Source organism: Parambassis ranga, chromosome 1, assembly GCF_900634625.1.
Source record: "Parambassis ranga chromosome 1, fParRan2.1, whole genome shotgun sequence".
NCBI lineage: Eukaryota > Metazoa > Chordata > Actinopteri > Ambassidae > Parambassis > Parambassis ranga.
The window spans coordinates 3,680,925-3,707,456 of NC_041022.1; the positions used below are offsets into that span (position 1 = coordinate 3,680,925).

The 26,532-nt window shown below is 44.3% G+C and overlaps 2 protein-coding genes across 9 annotated transcripts in view; one reads left to right on the forward strand and one right to left on the reverse strand.

The window, feature by feature from the left end:
- sh3pxd2aa (SH3 and PX domains 2Aa) overlaps positions 1-8,848 on the forward strand; it is an 84,410-nt gene extending 75,562 nt beyond the window's left edge. For 6 of the 7 annotated variants that reach the window (XM_028422827.1, XM_028422984.1, XM_028423074.1 and 3 more), the window contains one exon: positions 381-8,848. In XM_028422827.1, the coding sequence (XP_028278628.1) occupies positions 381-2,402 (2,022 nt within the window). In that variant the 3' untranslated portion in view covers positions 2,403-8,848. The remainder of the gene's footprint in view (positions 1-380) is intronic. The other variant, XM_028423244.1, reaches the window with a different exon arrangement.
- Positions 8,849-12,492: 3,644 nt separating this feature from the next.
- Positions 12,493-26,532, reverse strand: part of neurl1aa (neuralized E3 ubiquitin protein ligase 1Aa) — a 56,111-nt gene continuing 42,071 nt past the window's right edge. For both annotated transcript variants that reach the window (XM_028417236.1, XM_028417245.1), the window contains exons 4-6: positions 25,530-26,255; positions 16,100-16,249; positions 12,493-15,731 (exon numbers count right to left, since the gene is read on the reverse strand). In XM_028417236.1, the coding sequence (XP_028273037.1) occupies positions 15,490-15,731; positions 16,100-16,249; positions 25,530-26,255 (1,118 nt within the window). In that variant the 3' untranslated portion in view covers positions 12,493-15,489. The remainder of the gene's footprint in view (positions 15,732-16,099; positions 16,250-25,529; positions 26,256-26,532) is intronic.

Sequence of the window (26,532 nt, forward strand, 5' to 3'; positions counted from 1 at the left end):
TGTGTCAGAGCCGAGCAGTCAGCTGAGGGGATGCAGATACGACCTTCATGTTTGAATGGGATGATGCAGGCAGAATTCAGTCGAGTGGAAAGATGATGAGACTGATTCTCACTGTTCCGAAGCTGAGCTGACAGATTTCCTTCTTTTAATTGTTTTTTGGTTAGATTATAGCATTTTTCTGTTAAACATCTCTAGTCTGATCTGATGTGTCATCACTCCACATGTTTGTGACTCAGAGTTCCATTAAATTACTGCAGAAGTCAGTAATTCTACATCAGTATGACGTCTGTGGCTAAATTAACAGTCTTTCTCTTCCACATGCTGTTTGAGAGCCCTGATCCTGACCCATCAGTATTTAACGAGTTTCTCTGGCTGTGCAGGTGATAGAGAAGAACCCTGGAGGCTGGTGGTACGTGCAGATCGGAGAGAAGGAGGGCTGGGCCCCCTGCTCCTACATCGACAAACGCAAGAAGCCCAACCTCAGCCGTCGGACCAGCACCCTGACTCGACCCAAAGTCCCACCCCCAGATCCACCGGTTAAAAAACAAGACTCAGAGGATGCTCCTGCTCCCACCAACACAGCCTCCAAATCTGCAGATCCGCCCAGCAGGCCCGTGTACGAGGAACCAGAGTATGATGTCCCAGCGATCGGATGCGAAGGAGAGTCTGACACCGACTCTCTGAAGGACGAGCGATCGTTGGATGTTAAGATTAGCAGCGTGGTCAGCGACAAGTACCGCAGCTCGCCTCCTTCCTGCAAAGCCTCGCCTCCAGTCTGCAAGGCGTCCCCTGTGTTTACTCATCGAAGATCCTTCAGGTCTGTAGAGGAGGCCGCTAAAGAGGAGTGTATCTATGAGAACGATGGCTTTAGGCCAAGCAGTGGCATCGAAGCAACCTTGAAGCAAGCCAAAGGTTCCAGTGTGCCCAGCTCTCCAAGGAACTACCATTCCTCCACAGTCCCACGCAAACCATCCGGATCTTCACCATTAGCCGGACGACCCATGAAGACCATGACACCAGAGTTGAACCGGAGAAGCCAGACCCTGGGCCGACACATAGATATCAGCCTCAGATCGCAGGACAACAGCCCACACTCTTCATCAGATGAACTCAGCAGAGGCCCCAAGAAAGCGGCTGCCTTCAACCGGGACGTGGAGCAGAGAATAGGCCAGAGCCCCTCCACCAGGCCCAAGCCTTCTGTCAGACCCAAACCACTCCTGACCAAATCAGAGCCGCAGAGCCCTGAGAGGATGGACATCAGCTCTTTGAGGCGGCAGCTGAGGCCTACAAGTCAGTATCGACACAGCCTGAAACCTTCCCGCGGTGACGACTCAGAAACCGCCTCCGTTATCTCCTCAGAAGACTCAATGTGCTCACGCAGCACCTCTGATCTCTCCTCTGTTTACTCCAAAGGGAGTCGTGGTGACTCTGACGTGGAAGGCCCCGTTCTTTACCGCTCCCTGGACGCCTACAAGAAGGTCCAGGACTCTGAGATCAGCTTTCCAGCCGGGGTGGAGGTGGAGGTCCTGGAGAAGCAGGAGAGCGGTTGGTGGTACATCCGTTGGGGCTCCGAGGAGGGCTGGGCTCCCTCGTATTACCTGGAACCTGTCAGACAAGCGGTGGATGCTGGCAGGTTAGACTCAGACGGACACGGGAGCAGTGGGAGTAAGTCCAACAGCCTGGAGAAAAACGAGCAGCATGTTCTGGCCCTCAATAACATCAACATCCAGGGTCTGACCCAGCAGCATCAAGGCCTAAGGAGGAACACCCCGCCCATTCCCTCCAAGCCTCCCGGTGGCTTCTCCAAACCCTCGGGGATGGTTAATGGAGGTGTGCGGATGAGGAACGGCGTACGCCAGGTGGCAGTGAGGCCTCAATCTGTGTTTGTGACCACGACGCAGCCAGCTAAGGACACGCACTACATGACGGGGTCCCTGAGGAGGAACGACTCCCTCGGGAGGAGTGATCACTACGGCTCGGGATCCGCCACTCTTGGCGTCCGCCGGAACGCCTCCTTCAGCACCGTGCGGCCTCACGTTGTGGTGGAAAGTCAGACGAGGCCCGCCGAGCGCTCCAGTCTGTCGTCCTCGGGGGGCTCCTTTAGCACAAGCAACGTCCCTGACGCCCTGAGCAGAGTCAACCAACGCAACGGCATCCCTGTGTCCACCGTCCGGCCCAAGCCCATCGAGAAGAGCCAGCTGATCCACAACAACCTCGGCCGGGACGTGTACGTGTCCATCGCTGACTACCGGGGCGACGAGGAGACCATGGGCTTCACCGAGGGCACCTGTCTGGAGGTGCTGGAGAGAAACCCGAACGGGTGGTGGTACTGCCAGGTGCAGGACAGCCTGCTTCCACGCAAGGGCTGGGTCCCCTCCAACTACCTAGAGCGGAAAAAATAAACCCCTCCCCAAAGACCTGGGTGACATCACTCATGTAAGAATGTTACCCGCAATCTCCCGAAAAGCAATATGTCCGAGAGAACGTACATTTAACAAAAGACTGTGTGTAAAAAATCCGACAGGAAGGAAGGACACTTTTAGTGCTGGTTTACTAAAAAGAACAGGAGAGTACAGATTTAAATATTTTGGCTGAAAGCGAGAGACGATGGAGGACATTTAAAGGAGGTCTTTGAGAGATGAAATGTTACGACTGGGAGCGACACCCTCTGAAAGAGGCGGAGCAGGGTCTGCGTTCATTCCTGCCCATCACTGACTACGATGGCCGAAAAGTGCCTTTTGTATTAGAGTGGAGGTCCGACAAGGCAAAACATTAAAAAAACAACCAAATCCTCTGAGAGTGCCATAGTCCTGCCAACACCGCCCATCCATCACAAGCTTCACCTCTCCATCCAGAGCGCTCCGATTGGTCCAATGCACAGATGAGTCATCAGAATAACTTAGACGATATTTAAACGTCCTCATCACGACTTTTATTTAGTGTTACGTTGCTGTGTGTTGTGTTGATGCGTCTTCCTTAGAGAAGTATTTCTGCTTTCTTGTGACATCTCTATGATGGAGAATTAGGACCATATGTAAAACAAAGAAAGAAAGTTAAACTCATGAAGTTTAAAAGGGCGAGAATGGGTGGAAATATTTTGAGAAACCAATCTGAGAATTGACAAAATACTTAATTAAAGTTTTATTAAAACTTAATAAATTCACAAGGTCTAGATGAGCTTATAATGATCTGCGACATCAAGGAAATACTGGTCATTTCCTTTTTTCTGGTAGACTTACTATATTCAATTTCAAAATGTGTGATTTTTTTCTGATAATAATCCCCTAACCTACAGCTTTTTAATATTTTAATGTGCTTTTGTTTTTGTTTTTTTACATATGGCCCTGATTCACTGTCATATTGCACCAACAGCCTGGAACTGAAGAAATTTAAAGCTCCTGCCTGAATAATACATAAATCGGCACAGCAAATTAATACAATTATGAGTTTTCCACAGAATTCTGTTAATATTCATAAGAAAAAAAAATCTATTTAAAAAACAAAAACTGTGAAAAGTGAAAGAAACATTTTGGTTTCTTGTAAAAAACTTTCCCTCATAAACAAAACATACAAAGATTCAGGTTCTCTGTTTACGTTAGGCTCCAGGAACAAGTGATTTTTGTACATATATATATATATTTTGTCTTGTATGAAGATAATAATCCTGCTCCTGCAGCGATGTTTAGGAGAAGTACTGGAAGGGACTGAATCCAGGGACGTACTGTGTGCAGAGCATTCTGCCCAAAATGTGATCAAACCAAAGAGAAATGAGGATTCATTGGCTGTTACTTTCATATTTATTGATGGTAGGAATGAATCACCAAAATGCCATATATATATAATATACACATGAGGTTTCTGAGCTGAACATCCTGGAAGCACTTGATACCTTTTCTTAAAAAAATAAACCGTAATCTCAGCTGTGGCGTTAAGTAGAAGATCAAACAGGAGACGTTTGTCTTTTAAATTTTAGAAATAGTTTTCATATCTTATATTGTAACAAAAATAATGTAAAAAAAAATGCAAGTTTACAAGAAATATTTTCCCAAAAAGTGAAATTAGAGGATTCAAACATGCAATCTGAGCTTTAAAATTCCAACGGCTAATGTTCAAGACTGCTGAAATACATTTTCTAAGGGACAGTGTGAGCTCTCTGGACGAGGCTGGACGCTAACATTTCATGATGTTTCTGCTGGACAGTATCATAGTTATTAAACTATAAGCACCGTACCTGCTGGATGGCAGTTTTATCTATTTTGTGTTTCTGTGATCGCACAGCGCCAATAACGAGGGGCGAAGTGGTTCTGTTTTGTGAATTAGTGCACTTTAAAACATGTTTTTTTATGGTGCATTAATATAAAGATGCAGTGAATACTCAGCATGTTATTTATTTTTTGTAAATTATTATTTAACTCTTAACTCTCAGTGGCAGTGAGCATGCCACATTTCTTGAATTGGAAGAAACAGAGACCTCTTGTGGAGGCTTTCAGGTACTACACACATGATCCCATCCACAGTGCTTAACCAGCCGTCCTACCTCAGTGCAATCAGAAATGCACTGCTGGTCAGTGAGTCTCACCCAAATCTGTACAGATGAAAAATATTATAAAAATTATTTTTTAAATCTTGGTGCAGCTAAAAGTGTTTTGTAGATTTTTTTTTAATTATTGGGCAATAATTTATTTTTGTTTTCTTTATGCTGTGTGCTGCAACTTTAGCAAATCACGGGCACTTCCTTCATCTTTATTGTGCTTTACATAATGCCTGATTGAAGCATATTTATTATGACAATCACTATATTCCCCCGTTCAAAAATGTGAGTGTACACATTATTATTATTATCACACAAACTGGACTTCATTCAGCCTAAAAATAATAAATAACGGCTAACAGACGAGCCCCCCTTTGAGACGAAGGCATTATGTAAATGTGTCGAATCACTCTGAACAAACATCTTATCATCGCGACGTTTGATCACACTGCGAGGAAGTTGTTTATCGGTGTAGCATCTACCTTTATTCATGCTTTTATTTCATTATTTTTTCCTCTATCTTTTATTTTTAATGTACCCAAGAGGAAATGTGCAATAGATCAAAAAGAAAATGCTTCAAGATGTTCAACATGTGTGGGAAAAAAAAGAGAAAAAGGAAAATGCCGTCACACCTGCTGAGAGCAGGAACTGCCCGTCACAAGCTGTTAGCATTATTTCACGTCTGTCATTTACACGAGTGAGCGGAACCATCGGACCAAAGTGTGTGACGTCAACATCGTCACGTCTGCTCCTCCTCAGCAGTGGACTGTGGTCTGTGGATGGCACAGCGGAAACCCACTGACCCATCCTGTAGTGACATTACAGCCATCACACACACAGAGAGTGGTGGCGGGGGGCTCGTCATCAGAGGGGCCCCCCAACCGCCCCCCCGCCCCGCTCTGAGCTGTCACGTTCGTGCCTGAATGGAACTTCTCTGATTGTTGTTGTTTTCTTTGTGTTTGTTTTTCCTCTGGAGTGTGTCCTCTCTCTCTCTCTCCACCTGTGCGGATGTCTCTCTTGACATTTACCGCACCGCCTGTCAGACTTTTTTTTTTTCCCCCTCACCAATCACCGCGGCGAAGGTGACATTTGAAAAGTGACGTCGGCGGGCGAGTCTCCGTGGTAAACAAGCGACCGGGAGGGGGGTAGACGAACGCTCCTTCAGGCCATTTCAGTTCAATCCATCAACTTCCAGGATCGACGCCAAAAATAGAACCCGCTCTGTTTTTTCTGTTGGCTGAGCCCCGGGCAGGCCGCACTGATGTGCTTCAGGTAGAGCTCCACCTGCGCCGTTCAGGGGCTTCAGTCCTTTTGTTTGGGAAACGCTTTTATTTGCTGAGTTACTGAGAGTTGAATGAAAAAAATGAATTTAAACAGTTGAAGAACAACAACGTGTTTTTACCTTTTATCTGACAAACATCTGAAGCAAATGATTAATTCACACCATCCTTTAATACGTCTTTAAACATGTCTGGGGGGCGCTAAAGCTACGAACCATTAGCGTAGCCTAGCATAAGAGCTGGTTGGAATAGGAGGGGTCGTCCAGTCCTAAACCAATCAATCAATTAGCGTGTCTGCAGAGTATTGTCATCATCTTTTTAAAGAAAATACGAACATAAAAAGCACCTTTACTAAAACCCCTATTAGCATTAGCTAAAAATGCTACAGGAATTTGTTCTAAAACCTGGAAAAGCATTAGCTTTTTTTATCACTTCCTGGTTCTTGGTCTTGAAGTTAGGAGATCTGTTGAGTGGGTTAAATGCTACAAATATGGTCCGTGGTAAACAAAAGCTTTAGAGGGCTATTTAAACTTTGAACCGCTAGCTTGTTATGCTAAGCTAACAGTCGCTTCTCTGAATGTAGTGCACATATGCAAGAATGGTATCAATCTTCTTGTCTGACTCTCAGCAGCTCAGTGAATAAGCTCATTAACTTAACCCCCCCCCCCCCTCAACTCTTCTCAAAGCTGCGTGCATCCATGCGGCAGAACAGGAATGGAATTGTGGGAAGCAATATGTTTCGCCTTCCACCTGCACAACTGAGCGAACATGCTAACACAATTTCAATGATGATCAGGAGTCGTTCATGCCAGAGGAAATATATGAGTTTTTTCCTGGAGGTCAGCCGGGCGAGTCAGCTCCGCTTCGCCTGTGTTATTCCTCGCTCTCTTTTATTTTAACAAATGGACGGCGCCGCTCAGCCGTGAAGCGGCGGCGGGCTCCACACTTCTCTTTCTTCCATTTTTTATTTCCCTCCTTCCTCGACACAGCCGGTTCCCGGTGAAACAATTGAGACACATAGGTGTGTGTGTGTGTTAGTATGATGAGATGGATTGTTTGCAGGTGCACTCATGAAAAGGGAAGCTGGAGGTCAAGGAGGAGATTTGTGAGAGACGCAGGGAGACGGAAGATGGATCAGGTGGTGGGGTGTAGGTGCAGCAGGGTGGAGTCAGTCAGTGAGGTCCATAAAAGTAATGTCCGCTCGGTTCTTTAATAAGGTCACCTCCGCCTGAACCTGAGCGGCGAAGCTTCGTTACATCAGACGGGGGTTTAATTGAAGTTTTTGAAGTTGGAGTCAGGCAGAGAGTTCAGCAGCGTCTCTCCATCCACAGAAGATTTCAGCTTCTTTTAGCTCAGATCTTCTGATAGAGAGACTTTATTGATCCCGCGGGGATGTGCAGCCCTGTGGCTGTCAGAGCAGAGCCGGGTGCTGGAAAGGTTTTATCTAATAAAAAAAAAATGCAGTTTTTTTGCTTTTGTGCTGAGAAAAATTGAATGTTTTGGATTCTTCAGATTTCACTGAAATGACACTGACTGTATTTCTGAATGTCTGAGCCGCCATCATGGTTCAAACATTCACGACCTCCTCTACGAAATCTCTGCTGTTGGCTTCTTAGGGAGAGTTACAAGCAGAAAGACTGTTGTGCTTGATACAAAGGCTAATATATAAAACATGTGCATGTGCTAGGATATGGACTGATGGGACTGATGGTACATCTGGATGGTCCAGACTGCTCTGAAGACACTGTACATCAGGGTGACCTCGATGAGAGACTGAAAGTGAAGTAGAGAGCAGCGGGTGGAGGCAGCTGTTTGACAGAAGGCGGTGCAGGTCTGATAGGAAAGTTTTGGTAGGTGTGTGGGAGCAGGTGGGATGTGTTTAGGGGGAAGCTTTTGTAGGTTTTTTAATTAATATCTCCATTTTGTTTGAGCGTGTGAGAGAAGAAAGGAAAAGAAGACGTGGAGCTGCAGGCTCTTTGTCTCCTGCAGCTGATTATTTCTGTCATTCTGGAAACTTCCTCGCAGTCGTTTGAGGCGCCGGCGGGCGTCAGCGGGAGCTGTCTCCCAGCTCCTGGAGGAGGAGGAGGAGGCTGTGTCGAGGAACGAGGCGCGCCGCCGTGTCTCTGCGGCGCTTTTCTTTGTCTCCGTTTGAATCCCCCTTTCTAATTAGCAGAACAGTGTGTCTTAATTAACCTCAGCCAGTCAGACAGTATTCCAGCTCCTAATCACGAGCAGCACCGCTGCCTCTCTGCGTGGGAGCCTGAGCGGGAGCCGGTCGGAGCTCAGCCATGTTTTGATTTTTTTGCTTCTGTGCAGTGGAGGCGAGCTGTCAGAAGCGATTGATGCTGAGTGAAAGGTGGAGCCTGTTTTTAGCCTCGGTGTTGCATTTATAGAAATAGAATTTGTCACCATTCTGCTGCAGAAAGCCCCCCCCCAAAAAAACTGAAACACAGCATCGAGCTCTGAATCTGTAAACTCTCACTGAACAACAGTCTGCTACCAGCAACTCCCACAAACACTACAACTGCTGCAGGCCTCGAGTTGGACCAAAGGAGGTGCTATTCTGTCATTTTTTTTTATTACCATGGTTGTTATGCAAATTGTGTTTAACCCTTGCTATCCCCTTGTTTTCAAATGATATGCCATGAGGAGGCTGACGAGGCCTTTACTCCACCCAGGAGTCATTTGTAGGACCTCTGAGGAAGGTCAGGGCCACGGTGAAAGTTTTTTGGACTTTTTCTTTCAGTCTGGCTTGTTTTCGGAAAAGACGTGTGTCTTTAATCTCAGAATTCTGAGGGGGGAAGTCAGGATTCTTAAATCCTAGCCAGATTTTTAGCAGCGGTCTGAATCCTCCTCTGCAGGACGGCCGTCCAGATTCCTCTCATGTGCATTCCTGTTTGAAGACAGGGCGTCTTTCTTATCTACGGTTTCATTTGGACGAATCTTGTTCCTTTTTTTGTATCTTGTACATGTTTACATTGTATCTCGCATTGCCCAGAAGAGAAACAATATTAAATGTATTATCTTTGTTGTTTTAGACGGCCTCCTGTTCATTTCCTCCTCCACCCCCACCCCCCGCTTCAGATCTATCCTGATAGTATGTGACAGTAATATTACAGATTGAGACATTTATCTTTATTCTTCTTATTGTGCGGGCAGGATTAAGTGACTTTAGATGTGGAGGAGCAGAAGAATGCAGCTGGATATATATATAGCAGGGCCGTGAGTTATGAGAGGAGAGTGTGAGAGCGATGAATGAAGATGAACGAGCTCCTGCAGCCCCGGTTCCTCACTAAAGAGGAGAGACAGGAGTTTCAGTTTATGTGTGTGTGCACACGCAGAGATTTATCACCTCCGTCCAAAGGAATGTGAAAGATGCTTACACCTCTGTCCCAGGGCAGCGCCACAGATCCTCAGCTCTTACAGGAAAGTGCAGGTCTTCAGGAGGATGTGACATCATCAGGCCATCATTCAGTCACATGATGTATGGACTGAAGTTCACTCTGCTCCCTCCACATACTCTAAGCGATTATCAGCTGCAGGTTGAGGCGGCCATGATGAGAGCCCAGAGACTCAACCAAAACAGGAAAGGCGCAGCCTGGAAACCGGCGGCATCAAATCCTCCATAAAGGGTGGAGAACAGTGCAGTCTGCTGAAACTATTACAGAAAAAAAGAAGATATTAAAGTGCTTCAAAGTTAGTCGGATAAATATTTTAGAGTGTGAAAACCATAATTTAACCTTCACATAAACAAACACTTCACACAGGTTCCTCCTCTTATGTTTTACTGGAGTTTAAACTGCCCGTCTTCCTCAGCAGATTAATGAAATAACTTAAAAAACAGATAAATTATGTGATAAAAATGATATTGATTTGACTAGTAAAACTCTAAAAGCTAGATGTGAACATTTCATCTCTAAATGCACAGTTAGCTGATGATTTGAATTAAAAAGAAATGAACTATTATACTACAACATATTCATCTTTTCTTTATTACTTTATTTTGTCACATATTTTTTAACCTGAAATAATACATTTCGAATGAGACTGGTCCCAGTCTGAACTAAAGCCTGGTCTGCACACACACACACACTCCCAGCCTGCTGTACCCGCCTGTGGCCACTGGGTGGCTCTGTTGTCATCTGTTGCTTGTGTCCCTCCTGCAGACAGTGTTGACAGGAGAGACATTTACATATGAATAGACCTGCACATTACAAACTCAATCTGTACGCTGACAGTGAGTCCTGAAATGAAAGTCTATTATGATCAGGTCCTTTAGCCATTTTACACAGCATACCTAATAATATTGGATGTTAACATTGAAAGATGATAGGGGTGGTGAATGCACAGCTGAACAATGATGAGTATTAAATACAGTCGTCTGGGTTATTCTTTTCATGACATTATTACTCATTCACATCCTTCAGTCTGTCCTTTTATATGGAGATGAATCAGATACAGGCAGACAGATGGCCATCAGAGGAGCTCCGAGGAGTACATCTGCAGCGAGGTGCTTCATGAATTTATAGTGCAGTCATTCTGCTGGAAGCACCATCTACAGCTGGAGCTTTAAAGTCCATCTTCTAAATCCCCCTACCTGTCAGTGTGAAGCCCCGCACATCAACCCCCGGCAGCTGGGGCCGAGGACGGTGATGTAACGGGGGGGGCCCTGAATGACTTAGCGGCGTGTTCGACGGACCAAGTCACATTTCAGTTTGTGCCAAAGGTCAAATGCACAGAAACCCTAATAAGCACCCCATTTAGGGAGTCTAATGTTACAGTGAGAAAAACATCAGTGAGGTCAGGGAACCCAGGAAACCCACCAGCAGACCAGTGTGTTCAGCCATTAAAACCCACAGCCACAGCTGTCAGTATAATAAAGTCTTCATTTAAATGTTTGGAGCTGTAAACATGTTCTGCTGCTACAATGGAACAACTTCATGCATGTTTAACTGTGCTGCTTTAGCATGCTAATTGTGGATGTGCAGCTAACATGGATGTTGTAATATCAACATGAACTCATTACAATCAGTAAGAAAATGTAATAATTTTGCATCATGTAGTTATAGTTTTGTTAGGTTAGCTTATAACTACAATATTACCCAGATTTGTTACCTAAATTGGCTGCATTTTACCTAGAGGGCGCTCTGCTCCTTAATGGAAATATCATTATTTACACCTATACCTAAAAAAAAACAATAACATTTATTTTATATTGCAGAACTGAAATGAACCAGACTATTTGTATTTAGTCTGGTTCAAATAAAAATAAATAAAATAAAAATAGAAAAGGTTGCTAGGCTAATGTAAGTTATGTTATTACAATTCAAAATCCATTAAAATATATATTTTAGATTAACTTCACATTAACTTATGAATATAATATAATATAATATAATATAATATAATATAATATAATATAATATAATATAATATAATATAATATTTTACCGTATGTACTTCCGGTGGAAACAGGAAGTAGAAAACGGCCGTGACCTTTAACCTGACGTCACCTTCGACTTCAAACAAATGCCGGTAATTGTCGTTTTTTTGCGGCTGGACTGAAGCTCTCTCGGTGCGGATTAATTAATTTGAAGTGTTGAAGCATCAAAAACAGAAGCGGCCGTAAGAAGCAGACCTTCACTGGTGTTTTTAGGAGCCTGGCTCTGAAGCTGCTGCTGCTGCGCCGGACAAGACTGCGGAAGCGGAGCTCGATGCTAATGCTAATGCTAATGCTACAGTAGGTGAGTGAACGACGGAAACCAGTTAGCAGCTATTACTGTAGCAGCTAACGGTAACGGCAGCATATGCGATGGCGTTAGGTAGCTTCGTTTCGATCCGTTTTTAATCCTGGCTAAGGTAAAACACTACAACACTAGATGATGATGATGATGAATGTACATGTTAACTAATATCCGGCTGTCACCGTTAGCTTGCTAGCACCTAGCTACAAAGTTGAAGCTACTAAACGCCGCCACCTGTACGTTCGTACGTCTTAGTGGACAATATGAGGCTTTTTTGCTTTCACGGTTTATGACATCTGGGGACTGAGAGTCAGGCTAAAAACAGAAAGTACAGTTTAACATCAGAGAAAGCCACTAGATTTGTCACTAGTTGCTTTTGACAAAAGAAGATTAGGAGAGTCAGAAACACTCCTCCCTGCATTACTTAATGCGCATGTCCTGAACTGAACGTCCAGAACCGAACAAAACACACCCCCCCAACCGAGACCAGGGACCATACCGTGCTTACTTTTCATACATCGGTCAACTCTAGATAATATTCTGAGTAGATTTTGACCTGGGTGATATTTGTATCCTGGTGTAATGGTTTAAAATTTCTATAAAAACAAGTAGTTTATAGCATATATCCTCATATATTCTTCATTCTCATCTGGGATTGATGTTAAACTGTCAGCACCACTTTAACGGTAACCATCGCCTGTGGTTTGTTGTTATGTTATGTGAGTAAACACCATTTCAGTCACGAGACAAACAACGTCTGCTCAAACACATCTGGAAAGTTTATTAACCACAATCATCCGACTCACACAGGACAGAACTCACACACAAACGTTTGTTGCTTCGAATGAAAAACAAAGAAGATACAGGTTCAGCTACTGTGTCACAATAATGGCCAAACGTAGCACTATATAGTTTTTTCTAGCCACTGATTCCGGTCTACATGAACACTTGCAGTGATGCTCGCCTACTGTTGGTCCCGATGTTCACGCTCGGTGAACAGAAAACTCATGCATGACTAAAAAGATTTATATACGGAGAGGTCTGAGTGTGCTGCTGTGTGATTGACCTGACAGAGAGGAGCTGAATCAGTGTGGAAGAAAAAGTAAACACACAAGAAATGCAGGTTTAAAAAGAACAAGTCCACAAATAAATAATACATTACTGGTTCAGTAACATTCAAGGAGCCTGTGGATAATTCTGACAAAGAAAAAATAAAAATAAAAAAGGCATCGCTTTGATTCATAATTTACAGCCAAATTATGTGTAGTTTTTCAACTGACATGGTCCAAAATGAATTAAAAGTTGCACCATTAATTGAAAAAAAAATTATACAAACGTTATAATTTAGAATTTGGTCGGAGTGTCTGCACAAAAATAAAAAAATAAAAACACGCCACGGTTGAATCTCAGAGAGCAACACTGGCCTAAACATTTACAAGATTACAATCAGTAGCTTCATAAAGTGACAATTATCATTAACCATACAGTGATGGCTTTGTGTACTACATAATGGTAGGAGCTATAAATACACAAGTGGTGGTAGGGTTCCCTAACATGGGCGCACACACACACACACACACACACACACACACACACACACAAATTACAAAAACCAAAAATGCCTGAAATTCAGGGATTGTAATAAAAGATTTTATATCTTGCACCACAAAGCATCATGTCACGTTTGATTGTGTACTGCATTAACTCTTTGCTGCAAGGTACAAAAAAAAACCCTCCATACAAATTGGAATATTCATGGTTTTGGATAAAGAAGAAAACAATAACTATAAGCTGTAATGTTAGTACTTTAACCACTTTAACAGTAACTGTCTACAGTTAGCAGGCTAATGTGAGCATGTTTACGCCACTTAACCATAACTACATTAGCATGTCAGCAACATTTTAACACTAACTATTCACTGTTAGCTTTGATGTATCAATAACTATTTACCATTAGCATTCTGATGTTACCATGTTAACACCAGTATGTGTTAGCATTGATGTTAACATCCTAACTCTAACAGTTTACTGCGAGTCTTTGCTGTTTTTTTTATCAATGTTAGCCTGTTAGCACCATATTTACAATGAGAGTCAACTGCCACCATTCGGTTAGCACGTCAACGCCTTTTATACCAGTTTCTTGTTAAACTGTTAGAATGTTAACATTAAAAGTAACAATTTGTCTGTTAACATTAGTGTTAGCATGATAACATTAAAAGTAACCATTTATTATTAGCATTAATGTTAGCATGTTAACACAGTCTGACGTAGAAGCATGATTATCAATCCAAACAAAAGCAAAAAAAAACATTTTTTCTTTGATTTTTTTTTATATCAGTTCAAGCACACCATTAAAAACCATTTATCTCTCTAAAATACATAAGTTAACATTCAAATGTGAGTTAACACTTAAAGCAGTATAGCGTAATCAACTGTAATGTGGGAGGAGGGATGTGTGTGAACATCATAGCAGCAAAGGTTTCAGCCCCGTTGGTGGATTATCTACGGACTCGGGCCCTCAGCTTCCTGTGATGTCCTGCTATAAGTTATGGCTTCTCTTTGACTTGTTGTATGTACATGTGACGTCTTCAGGGGGTAAAAGGATGTATTTTTTTATATTGAAATTAGGGGACAAGAAATAACACAAATATTCAAAATCTGAGCTTTTTTTTTAAACCCCTGAACTGATCTGTGTAAAGGATCTCTGCTGCTGGTGAAAGTCCCATCACAAAGATACATGTTTATGGTTAAATATTGGAAATGTTGTGGATTTCTGATACAAAAATAGATTTGTAATTCTGTGCTTTTTTTTTCCTCTGAGCAAACACTTTGTGTGACTCCTTGCCACACAACAGCTTTTTTTTGGTAATTTATCAGGGAGTCTGGAAAAAACAGACGATTCACCCGCATGCGACGGATGGACCGTCTATGTGTTTAAGGCAGGAGGCTGATACCATGGCAACAATCCTTTGACTCTATGTGTTGGTATGGGAGCTATTTTTGAGGACTTGTCAATTCGTCATAAGCTCTCACAGTGTATCAGGCATGGGAAAATAGTTCTTAAAAAAAGATTGTTGGCCCTGAGGTGTATCTAGGTTGCTGCGTCCCCCCACTGTTTTCCTGTAAGAGCTGCTGAGTCTGCTGGATGCAGGTTGTAGTTTGTTTTGATGAGTGTCTGCAACCCCTCTCTGTAAGTGTCGGGGCATTTCGGGAGAGGACGATGCTGATTTCAGTGCAACACATCACATTGCAGAGCAAGCAGCTAGCTAGCTAGCACAACAAGACAGCTACCACCAATAGAACTATCATAGAGGTACATTAGATTATATGAGTACAAGAGGTGTTACAATCCTACTTAAAATACTCGCCGCCACGTCGTGTCTCTACACACATCACTCACTGATAATCACAACAATAACAGATCTGTCGTTTTGCTCTCTCCACTTCTCAGTAACACACAGACACAAGTTGTGACATACTGAGACGATTACCTTCTGTGAGTGTGCTTTTTGTTGTTTTATAGATTTCTGTCGTCCTTTAAAAAAAAAAAAAAAGCCTTTACTGAGACATTCATCCCCAAATGACTAACCGGCTTTGGTGCAAATGGGCGACGGTCCCTAAATCTCACAGCACGGCTCAGTGAATGAAAGAACGCTAAAATCTGTTTTCCACGATGCTAGAAGAGAGCAAACCTGTCAGGCAGAAACAAAGTTCTCAGCAGAACCTCCTGCCACATCCTGCTTCACCCTTTGCAGGGAGGCTGTGACTCTGGAGACCATCCAACAAAGAGGTACCAAAATGTGAGAACGAGCCAACAAGATCTGTACGAAAATATCAAATCAAAGTACCAGAGTGTCTGTTCCCTGAACTTAAACATCTCTGTTGTTGACTCTGGGATTTAGCTGAGGCTGTCCCCTCACCATCCTTGTTCCGTTTACGTGCTGCGGTAGGTCTTGATAATGTCTTTGATCTGCCTCCTGCAAATGGGACAGCAGGCGTTGGACATCTTCTTAAGTTTGAGGCCGCAGGTGTAGCACAGACACATGTGTCCGCAGGCGTAGATGACCGTGTCCACCGCGTTCTCGTAGCAGATAGAGCACTCGTCAGACCAAGGCTCACGGCCTGATGGGAACGTCGGTGACTTGGGGAGGCTGACCGGTGAGTTTGGAGTGGTTCCTGCGGCGAAACACAAGAAACGGTGAAGAGCGTTTGGTACAATTTAAGAAAAGTAGCTTTGAAATAATACATTGTGTGTTGTCTTTTGGATTACAGCAGAAAATAAACATCTGTGACATAATTCAGGCCAAACAACCTCCAAAAGTTGAAAAAAGGCATCAGGCTCATTTACATAACATCACTATGTGACATAACACATGCTGAACACTACAGCTGCAGCAGCAGTGGGACCATGAGTTGCTGGCCATTGTGCCTAACTACTGCAGGATGACATCTGCTCACTCCTGTGCTGACTTGTGCTCAGTCCCCCATGGGGTGATTGATTCTCTGCTTCTGTCGCAGCAGCTCCCCTGTGTGGGTGTACCCACCTCCTGCTGAGCTGCAGTAAGTGGCCGAGCACAGGCCTCCGTTCAGGACTGGATCTGAACTGCCACTCCCCAGGGCGCTGGGGGTGTGCGGGGAGGAGGAGGGCGAGTTGGGGTTTGACGTGGCCCGCGGGTCCCCAAGATGAGTGGAACCTAGAGAGAAGAGATAAAACCACAGGGTGAGATAAATGGCTACAGCTACAGAAAATGTTCCAGAGACTGATACGGCTGATCAGAAATGGATACCAACAGTTCTGGTTATGATCAAACAGATATTAAAATCAAAAGAACGCTCGCATGTAAAAAGTAGACTTTTACTGAAAGAGCAGGAGACATCGCAGCTAAAAGGTGTTCTGTTGGAGGTTTTTGTTTTCCCTTTTGTTTCATCTTTGGTAGCAGAGCAGCATTAACTTCTCCCTCACTGCTCAAGCGTTACATTTATAGTCATGAAAGCAGAGAGACACAGAGCACTCCTTTTAGTGAGTGTGCGGATATTCATCATCAAAGAGAAGAGCTCTTCCGTCGTATCTTTGGCAGGGAGTATTTGAATGTTCCATATTTTTCACACGCTAATTTTACACAGTCAGAGGAAACAAATGGGAATTCCAAGTACATGTTTAGGGAACATGTGTTGGAATGCCAGGGGTTGACAAGTATTTCTGATTCTGATGCTATTTACATGTATTGTCTTGCACTGACAGTTTATTTACCAGGCTCTCCATGTCTAAGAGGGTTTCAGACTGTTTTAACATATTGCTTTTTTGTAAACACATTTAGCTCTTGTTAAGATGCCATCCAGATGACAGGCAGACAACAGCCTGCAATCGGCTGCGTCCTTTAAAGGCTGCGTTGAACCGAATCGCAGCATGACAAGACTCAGTTGTCTCATTTCAACGGCTCCTTCAAATTCGCCTTTCATTTCCCTGATAGCTATGGGTGGTTCCTTCGTGACTAACAGTAGCACTCTCAGTGGTGCTAGGCAACAGAAGCAGGACATCGTGGTATCGTTACAGCTGTGTCATTTAACAATAATCACTGCAGCAATTTTAGCCCTTGTTGCACCAAACGGGCAGAGAAAAATTCGAGTTCAAGGGGTGACCTCTTTGAAGGACTGGTCCTAAAGAAGCATGGCCTTTAACGGTTTCATCCTTTGAAGCCCCTGAATTAAAACACAGCTAATATTAGCATTTAGCTAGCAAAGAAAAGTGGAAGGTGTAGTACCTAATAACTACATAGTGGGTCCCTCAACAGATAACATAAGTTGTGATTTAACATGGATGCCAAGTATGTCTTGTGCGATTGTTGTGCTTGCTGACAGCTTTTGAGGTTTGTCACTACTTCAAGTGGCCTAAGAACTATTTTTTAGTTTTTATATAGACTTTATTTACCAGGTTAGTGAGACCTGGCCAAGAGGGCAGCACTTTAGTTCCATTAAAAACAATAAACAACATCAAAACTTCCTCATGTAAATCCTTTGCACACAGACGAGGTAGACTGCAAAGATCTCACCAGAGCCTTAAACTCATTCAATGCAACAAGTACTTAACTATATGTAACTAAACAGGGAGAGGAAAATATTATTTTTTTAAAACAAATATCCTCGGGGCTCTGTCATTTAAAACGGCTCTAGCAGTTTGCCATCACAGAAAACGTAGAAGCACCTAAATGAAGATGCAAATTAGCTGTCGAGCAGAGCAAGTATGTAATCATCCTCAAAGAATTCCCCTCAGATGCTTTGCTACTTCTCCACATAGGTGCAGATTACTTTAATTACCGTCCCTGAAGCCTGCTGTCAAAAAATAGCACTCAGCATCAGAAATCAGCTGTGCAGCTGTGCACATCAGATATTTACCCATGCCACACAGGACCTGCCTTTGTGTGTTTTTTTTTGTTTTTTGGAGCGACTCATAGTGTGTCCATTTTCCTGGACAGCTGACAGGAAAAAAAAAAAGCGAAACCCGAGTCATCTGGTGTGGCAGAGTGACCGTCAGCACTGACCAGTAACATCATGATGACAGCTCGGCGCTAATGCCTGTCCCAGCAGTCAGTCTGCCAGGATGCATCTCTCTGCTGCCATCTGCACTGGCAGTATGATCAATCCCACCGATGCCCAGGCAGCCAGAGAGATGGTTCAGGTTAGGGCCACACCAATAATGGGTCATCGGGATTTAATGACCCTGTCCTGTCAGAGCCATCATAAACTAGAGCAGTGTTTTTTTTCTGATAGTTTGTCTTCGTGTTGCTCATGATTCTATATCTGGATCTGTTTGATGTGTGTGTCGGGTGGGGGCTTTAGACATGGAATCTCTTTTGTTTCCATACCGGGGGTTGCCCTGGTGCTCCCAAGCCCTTTGGTGCCAACAAGAATGTATGCGAGTATGTTTTGTTCTGTGTGTAACATTATGTAAGAGCCATTTGGAGAAGCAGGAGTACAGTTTTAGCAGGGTAGGCCCCAGGCAGTCCCACTCCTTATCCAGACGATATGTGGCGACGGTCACAACGCGGTGACATACTGTTTATTGTTCCTGTGCTGGTATGAGACAGGAGCCAGAAACTCTGGAATGAGCTGTTAAAAACTCCTCAGGGAAATATGCAGCAGTCAAATGTTGTGTAGTTGTGCCGTTGTGAGAAGGGAGTGTGTGTTGTTGTACTAATTAAGGATTAAGGGTTTGTTGCATGAATGTAACCATCAAAGCGACACACGCCAACCCTCATCTCTTGGGCCAAAGTCTAGGGTGATTTTTACACCCATCATCTGATTCAGTGTGTTGTCTTTGTTGTCTTCTTCCTTGCTAGGAAAGTCACAGAGTGAGGTTTTTATGCAACTGAAATGCACAGTGTAGGTAGGCGACCTGCAGGGATGAGAAAGTGGTGGTCTGCTGGTTAGGATGGGACATTTCTTTAAACAAGAAGGTGGAGCATGAATAGGATCGAGGTGTACATGTGATGCCTGGGCAGAGCATGAGTGATCTCTCTACCCATCAGGCATCTTGTGAGTAGTATCTATAGAGACCAAAACAGTTTTTGCAGGCTGTAAACATGCGCATTTCAGTGGTAAAGCTGGACATTTTAAGATGAAGGTCAATGGCCATTGGCTCACTTTTGGAGCCAGCCCCGAGTGGATGCTTCAAGGAGCTGCAGTTTTGACTCCTCTGCACTGGCCTTATTTCTCTGCCCAGAAGGTCGTCACTTGACTCACACTAAAGTACTACACTGATCTGAATGTCAGATACTAAAGATTTGAAAATGATTTCAGATTTCAGAAGCCTTAAACATTCTTGAGAAACCCCAGCTCAGCTTGTGTGGGCAAAATCAAACCAAAGAGCCAATCAGTGCTAGCCTTACAACGTGCTACTGCACCTCTCATCGGATTACTCGGGCCTGATCACCGTGTATGCCTGCAGCATGTGCGATTCCCCTGGTGAACTGAATCCTCTTTTGCTCCCCTCCCTCTGTCCATCTCTCCCTGTTAATCCCCCCCCTCACAGCAAGCAGGCACCTCCCATGCAGGGCAGCTGGGTCAGGATCTGCGGTGCCCAGCCCTGATCCTGCCTGCTCACTGCTAGATTAAACCGACCAGTGTGAACAGCTGTGAGAGGCAGGCTCCCCTCTCTGCGGCCACATCTCTGATGCTATCTACTGACATCCACCCACTGTCCGTCTTTAGCACATGCACATGCATCTATGGAGAGATCCTCTTCCTGTAAAGCACGGGAAGTATGCAGGGTATGTGGTGGGGGGGAGATGGGTGGGGTTTGGGATGAGTGCGAAAGTAGACAGTGAGTACACAGTTTATAGCCAGAATGGGATAAAAGGAAAATCTCTAGGTGGGTTTAGTTCATAGTTTATATTTACATTTGCTTGGTGAAATTCAATTGAAACGCGTGGAACTTTAAAATGGGCTGTTCTGGGGTGCTATCAGGACAAATGCACACTTTGGTCTGTTTTTAGTGTTCAGATCAGATGAGAGCAGAGCAGCTCAGTAGATAGCAGTTTAAGGTCGTGACTTCTCCTGCTGCATAAAATGTTAATAGTCTCTCTCTGTCTCGGGTGGAGATATTATCTGCAGAGACAAAGGAGCTATTTTGGAAGGGGGACACAGTCATACATCCCAGACTTGTTTATACCAGGAGATACATATGTATGAATGCATGTGTCTGTGTCTGCATGCAGGGTCAAAAAGAAAACAATCTCACAGGGAAATAGTTCTTGAAGGTTTAGAAAATCACATGAAATAAATAAGCCTTCATCAGGAAGAAGTTCTTGTTTTTATTTATAGCCTGCAGCACCAGGAAATGCAAAACTGGCTGCTGTGTGATTTATAATAATAGTAGTAAAAATAAACAACTTTGTTACATTTGTCAGCAAAGATCCGTTCAAACAAATTGGTTGGATGGCCTGAGGTTCTGAGGTTCTATGACTACGCTAGGCTAAGCTAACGGTTTTTATTTTTGCCATTGAAATATGCTATTTACATCCCGCTCTGTAAGCATTGACGGGACCAGCAGCGGCTTTGCGAGTGGTGTGGGCATCCTCTCTGCTCTGCCTGCAGCTGAACCTGCTGCGTGAAGCTACAGTGACTGACGGGCAGTGAATGCGTTGAGGCGGGGGAGGAGCTGATGGTCGCTGCTTGTCGAGGACAGTAATAGTAGTTCGGAAAGCCGCCAAACGTAGCGAGAGAGACGCCAAGTTGCCAACACTCGTCTATATGCTGTGGTAAAAACGCCTCTCTGTATTACTTAATGCGCATGTCCAGAACCGAACAGAACACGCGACCCGAACCGAAACATGTGTATTGAAAAAGGTTCTGACTTTTTTCCTGAACCGTCCCACCCTTAATATCCACCCCTCTAGATAACATAACTTATGCCAGCTAAAATTTTCAAATCTCATTTCCATTCAGTATGTTTGCAAATGATCTGTAATCCTCTGTTTGGGTCCTCTCCTCCCTCATCCTCCTCCATCCAATGCTGGTTATTGAGCCCTGTACTAAATTCTGAATGCACTGATGTACCGTTCCAAGTCACAGAAACTGTGAATACAACTTTCTTTGCGTGCACAGTTACAGCAGAACAAATGCGGTCCGCCATTTGGTGACCCCTGGTGTAGAGTCAACCATATGAATGATGAACCCAGGGCTTCAGCTTTATACACTGTGGCAGCACGGAGGCGGATCAATCATCTACAAATTAGTGGTCCAAAGCTGTCAACTATTAGTCGACTAGTCATTAAGGTAGTCGATGACATTGAAATAGTCAGTTGCAGGCCTAGTCTGCAGCAGGCAGTTTCTTTTGGATGGTGGTTTACAGGAAAGCCTTGGGCCACATAGACAGGAAAGAGCTGGGCACAAAAATAAACAACCAGACAGACGCAGCACAGACACGGTGTTTGTTACTGTGTGAACGTATACACTGCTCCAGTTTGTTATCCACCGCTGTTGTCAGAGTTTAACCCATTTTAATGCTTCTGATCATCAGTTTAGAGCAGCAACCAGCCCAGTGCATTCTGGGAGTTCTTCTTGTTTTTTTTTCTGCTGCTGTAACACTAAGTTCAAACACGTTTTCTGCTCTAATAGACAGTCAGGATTTATGCCATCTACAGATACAGATGATTAGGAAGCCTGGTTTGTGTGTGTGTGTGAATGTGAGACACTGTCGCAGGGTTACATGTGTGATAATTTCAGGAAAACAGACTATGATAAGGAGAGGAGAAGTGATGAGGAAAAATGTTGAATGAGGTGAGAGGAGCAGCTGAGATGACAGAAGATGAGAGGAGGAGGAGGAGAAAGGAGCATGGCAGCTGCAGTGCATGAGGATGTGGGTGGTGAGACGCTTCACATGAGCGAGCTGACATTTTAATGGAATCTATAATACATGTGAAGTGGGTCACTGGATGGGTGTCCTATTTCTACACCACAAGGCACAAGGTCCCCTCAACATCTCTGTAAGTTCAGCTGTCGGCTGCTCTGTTCTCAGCTCTTTCGGATAGAATCACAATAATAAGAGATGTTTGTGCTGTGGACACAAAAACACTGGGAGCACACACACAGTAGTGTACCCCACTGGGTGAAGCTGCAGGTGTTGTGTCTCTCTGTGTATGTAACACTTAACCTACATGTCGTGTGTTTTGGTTAGCAGCTGGACAATGAGGCTGTTTATGGAACAGCTTTTTAAACTAGACTTAGACTGGGTGGGAAATTAATATTATGAATTTAATAGAGCTGTTAGCATATTTCCAGTGATTGTAGGAGGAAAATTACATGATTTAGGAAAAAGTGCATTTTTTTGCAATGTTTTCATTTATATTGGATTCAGTGGTCCCCTTTGTGAGGACTAGTAACATTTGGTCACCAGTGGTGGAAAGTAACTATTTGTTACTGTACGTAAGTAATTTTTTATGTATTTCTACTTTACTATTTTTTTTAAGTAAAAATAATAGTGCATACTTCATACTTTGACTCATTACATGTTGCAGCTGTTACCTGTACTTTCTCCTCCACTACATTTCTACAGTGTCTGTAGTTCCTTGTTCCATGTGATGAACACAGTGCTGGACTGATGTGAGGTCAGACTCTGCATGGAGGTGGTGTCACGCTGCCAGCTGTGTTTCTATAATGAGCCTCAGTCATGATGCCGGTGCTCTGGCTCAGTAGCTAACTAGTTAGCTGCTGTCTGCTAACACAGGTCCATCCATTAATGTCTGATGAACATGAATCATAACATGAATCTACAGCAGGAACACTGACACAGTAAACATGCTGAATGCCTGTTTGTTATCAGCAGCCTCTCTGTTCACTTGATGCCCACAGCCTGCCTCATGACACACAGACCTGTCCATAGCTGCTTCTGGACTGAACATGTACATTAACTACACGTGGTCCATTTTCATTTAAGATGATTTCTTTGATTATTTTAACCTGTTCAGATCCTTTGCAATGGAAATCAATCATATATATTCAGTGTGAGTACTTTTTAATACTTTAAGTAACTTTAAAAGACTTTTACTTAAGTAGGATTGTTGATGTAGCACTTCTACTTTTACTTAAGTATATGTTTTGCTGGGTATTTGTACTTTTACTTAAGTGCCAAGCTTCAGTACTTCCTCCACCACTGTTGGGCACTCATACAAACACAAAGGGACAGTCACAGTTAAAAGGATAAAAAGTTAGACCCAAGCCTTTTTGGACTCAAGCCGCTTTTTCCCACACAGTTAAGTAAAGTTAAAGTGTGGTGTAAACAATCTGACAGTGAGACTGATGTTTAAAGCACTTTAGATAGATTTAAAACTGTAAAGCTTCAGTAGTATTCCTTCCACTGCCTTTACTACTAATGGAACTGAAGCAGTATCGATTTCATGCAGTGTCATTACTCTGTCCAGGCGTTCTTGGCTGACCTGAGATGACCTCGTGTATTTGTTTGAACATGCCTGTCCCTATTGGAATGGCCCTTTACCTCATGCTTTGGTTAAATTGATGAGTGGTTTATCTTCCATTCCGAAGAGCAAGAGGGCTCCCACAGGGACACATCCCTCACTCCAAGGAGGATTAACTCACACTGTAGATCAGGGGCAAGATAAGAGACGCTTCCTAAGTTAGAGCAGCCGGATGGTAAAGATGATTCGCACCTCTGTGGGAATTCCAAGATGGACCGTGATAAGGAGCCGGGCTCGGGCCTGTTTCATTGTTCTGCGGTTCCTGTTTTGATGTGCTGCCAGGGCTTTCTGTTTTCAGTAAATGCTTATTAGAAGTGCACGTGGAGAGGCCAGGTGGTCTGTTATGCACAGCTGCAAAGCCAAAATGTAATTTAACGGTAAAGGATGTGATCACTCGGCGTGATAACTCACTTGCTGCACCAATGAGACATTTAGATTTGTTTGCAATGGAAAATATGAGTACAGCAGCTGAAAACCAACTGAGAGCGTCTGGGTTTCTGCTATTTTGGCATTGGTTGCATTGATCACTCAGGGTTCACTGTGATATGTATCGACATAGCTGTCATGGTGGCTTTGTTGTCAGTTGGTGCTAAGTGGGTCAAGTTAATAGAGGACACCATTAGCCCTGAGTCTGACATGCAAAATGGTTATTTTGAGGCACTGTAATGCTGCGTTTGACGAGACATTCAGGAGCGTGTCTCGTTAAAGAAAAGGTTGCTTTTTGCTAACCTTTGCTCACTGTCACTGAAGAAAAGCAGGATGTATTTATAGACGCCTCTTCCTCCGCAGACAAAGACTTTGACACCTCTTAAAGGCTGGCGCTGTTTAGGTTGTTATACTTCTGCCTTAATAGAAGACAGCTTTTACTCCTGCACGCATCAACCTGCGTTATACAGCTGACGAAGATGTTGCCTTTTTACTGTCAGTGTACATGTCAGTGTACAGACAGGATTAACCTGCTGCTAAAAAAGATGATTTTAAGAATGTCTGGTTGTCGTTTAAATGGGATACTGAAGACTTTCTGGGATCATCCTAACACCGACCTGTCCACACACGCACAAACCTGCTTGTGCGCCCCATGGGCAGACGAGTTGAAATGAGGTGCCGGGGGGGAACTGCCACACACTGTCCTCCCTTCCCTGTCATTATCAGCATTTAGGAAAGGGTAAACAAACCTCAGGTGTCTCAGTACACCACTGACAGCCAAAGTGTCCACCCCGCTGAGACATCATGTTGTACCCGCTGTGTGCAGGTCACAGCCCTGCCACTCACAGCCCCCTCACACCTCTGCTCGCTCACTTCCTGTTTTCCATCCACTCAGTTGTGGAAGAGCGTCTACTTTTCTCACTAATGTGTCCAGAAGCTTCCTGGCTCAGGACATCTGCTGTAAATATTGTGACAAACAAAGTAACAAAGTGCGCTCCCAAACTCTTGACCTCTTTGCATATAATGGTCCCGACAGTATCTGTAATTTCCCAAAGGGATGAGACGTGCACAGGCAGTGCTGTCAGAGCATTCACCACTTAACACAAATAGATTTCAACCTCAGGGTGGGAGTGAATTAAGCACAGAGCTCTCACCAGCGGTGTGCCCAGCCAAATGAAGATCAATATAGTGATCTGTAAGTTCCTGACCCGGGACGCATCGCTGAGCTAAAGGGATGGTTATTTCCACCATCAATTACTTGCTCAAGTGGGATTATTCACAAGATAAAGTATGCAGTCAAAGCACAAAAAGTGCCCAATTGCTCCACATGTTTAGGATGATAAAACATGTAGTATTGTAGTTAGCGTAATGTACCACAACTGTAAAGAATTAGATGCTTGTCAAGAGCATCGTAACCCTGTGAATTAGTCTGTAACTGCCAGCCTCAAGAGTCTACTTGAGGTTGGTTCCGAAAGTGAGTCAATCCCCATGGACCTCTATGTTAAAATGACCTTACATCAGGTAAACATCTTTGGGTAATTTTCCACTGCATGATAACTACGTGTCTTCTACTTACCTAGAATCCTCAGCTGTGTCACGGCTCCATGCAGGCCGAAGAACATCCAGAGTGGCCTGGAGTTGTCCACACACACCTGCATTCCCACATTAGTGCCGTTGTGGCTGAGAATGACCTCCCCTTCCTGGTTGACCAAGAAGCCGAGAATGTCACTGCTCTGCAGAGGCGTCGGCACCCGACACACAGCCCAGAACTCCTTCCTGTCCACCAGGGCCTCAGGGTTGTAGGGCAAGTCGCTGGGGCGAAGCACTGCCGGGTCGCAGGATGTCACACCATAGGACAGGGAGCCTGAGCGTGCCGGGCTGGACTTTGTGACTTTAATGAACACGGTCTCTCCGGTGCGCAGCGGTCGGTTGGTGAAGACCAACGTGCGTTCTTCACGAGCATGCTCGGATCGCGCCACCGTCTGCTCGTCCAGCGTCTTTATGTGGGCACCTCGCAGCTGGTGGAAATGGAGATCACTCTCCAGAGCAGACGGCAGCAGAGAAGACTGCTGGGAGTTAAGGGAGTTCTGTGGGATGGGGCAGGTGGAGGAAGACGCCGAGGCTAGGTGGAGGGTGTGGCGGTGGGAGTGATTGTGGGCAGGATGTCCATCCTCCTGCTGCAGGTTTAGGTCACACAGGCTGACAGACAGACGGGAGTCATCGGCTTCGCGACGCAGGGCTGAGGAGCGCACTGTGGTGAAGGAGCGTGGGCGCAGGCAGTCAGGAGGAACGATCTCACTGTCTGGGAATAAGATGCAGAGAGAGCAGCAGTTAATAGTGCTTTCACTGTGTTTTGCTTTGATTAGCAATTTGCCTGAGGCCTGTGGCGATGAAGTCAGCTGAATCTGCAGCCAGCCTGACAACCAGATAATGATAAAAAAGTAGAGCGCAGTTTTATTCAGTTGTGTGCAATGTAGGGTACTTCTAATTACACAAAACTGGCAAATGGGAGCGTCATGAAGTGTGTTTAAAGATAGCGGGATGCTCCGAGCTGAATCATCCAGTTTTATGCAAGAAAT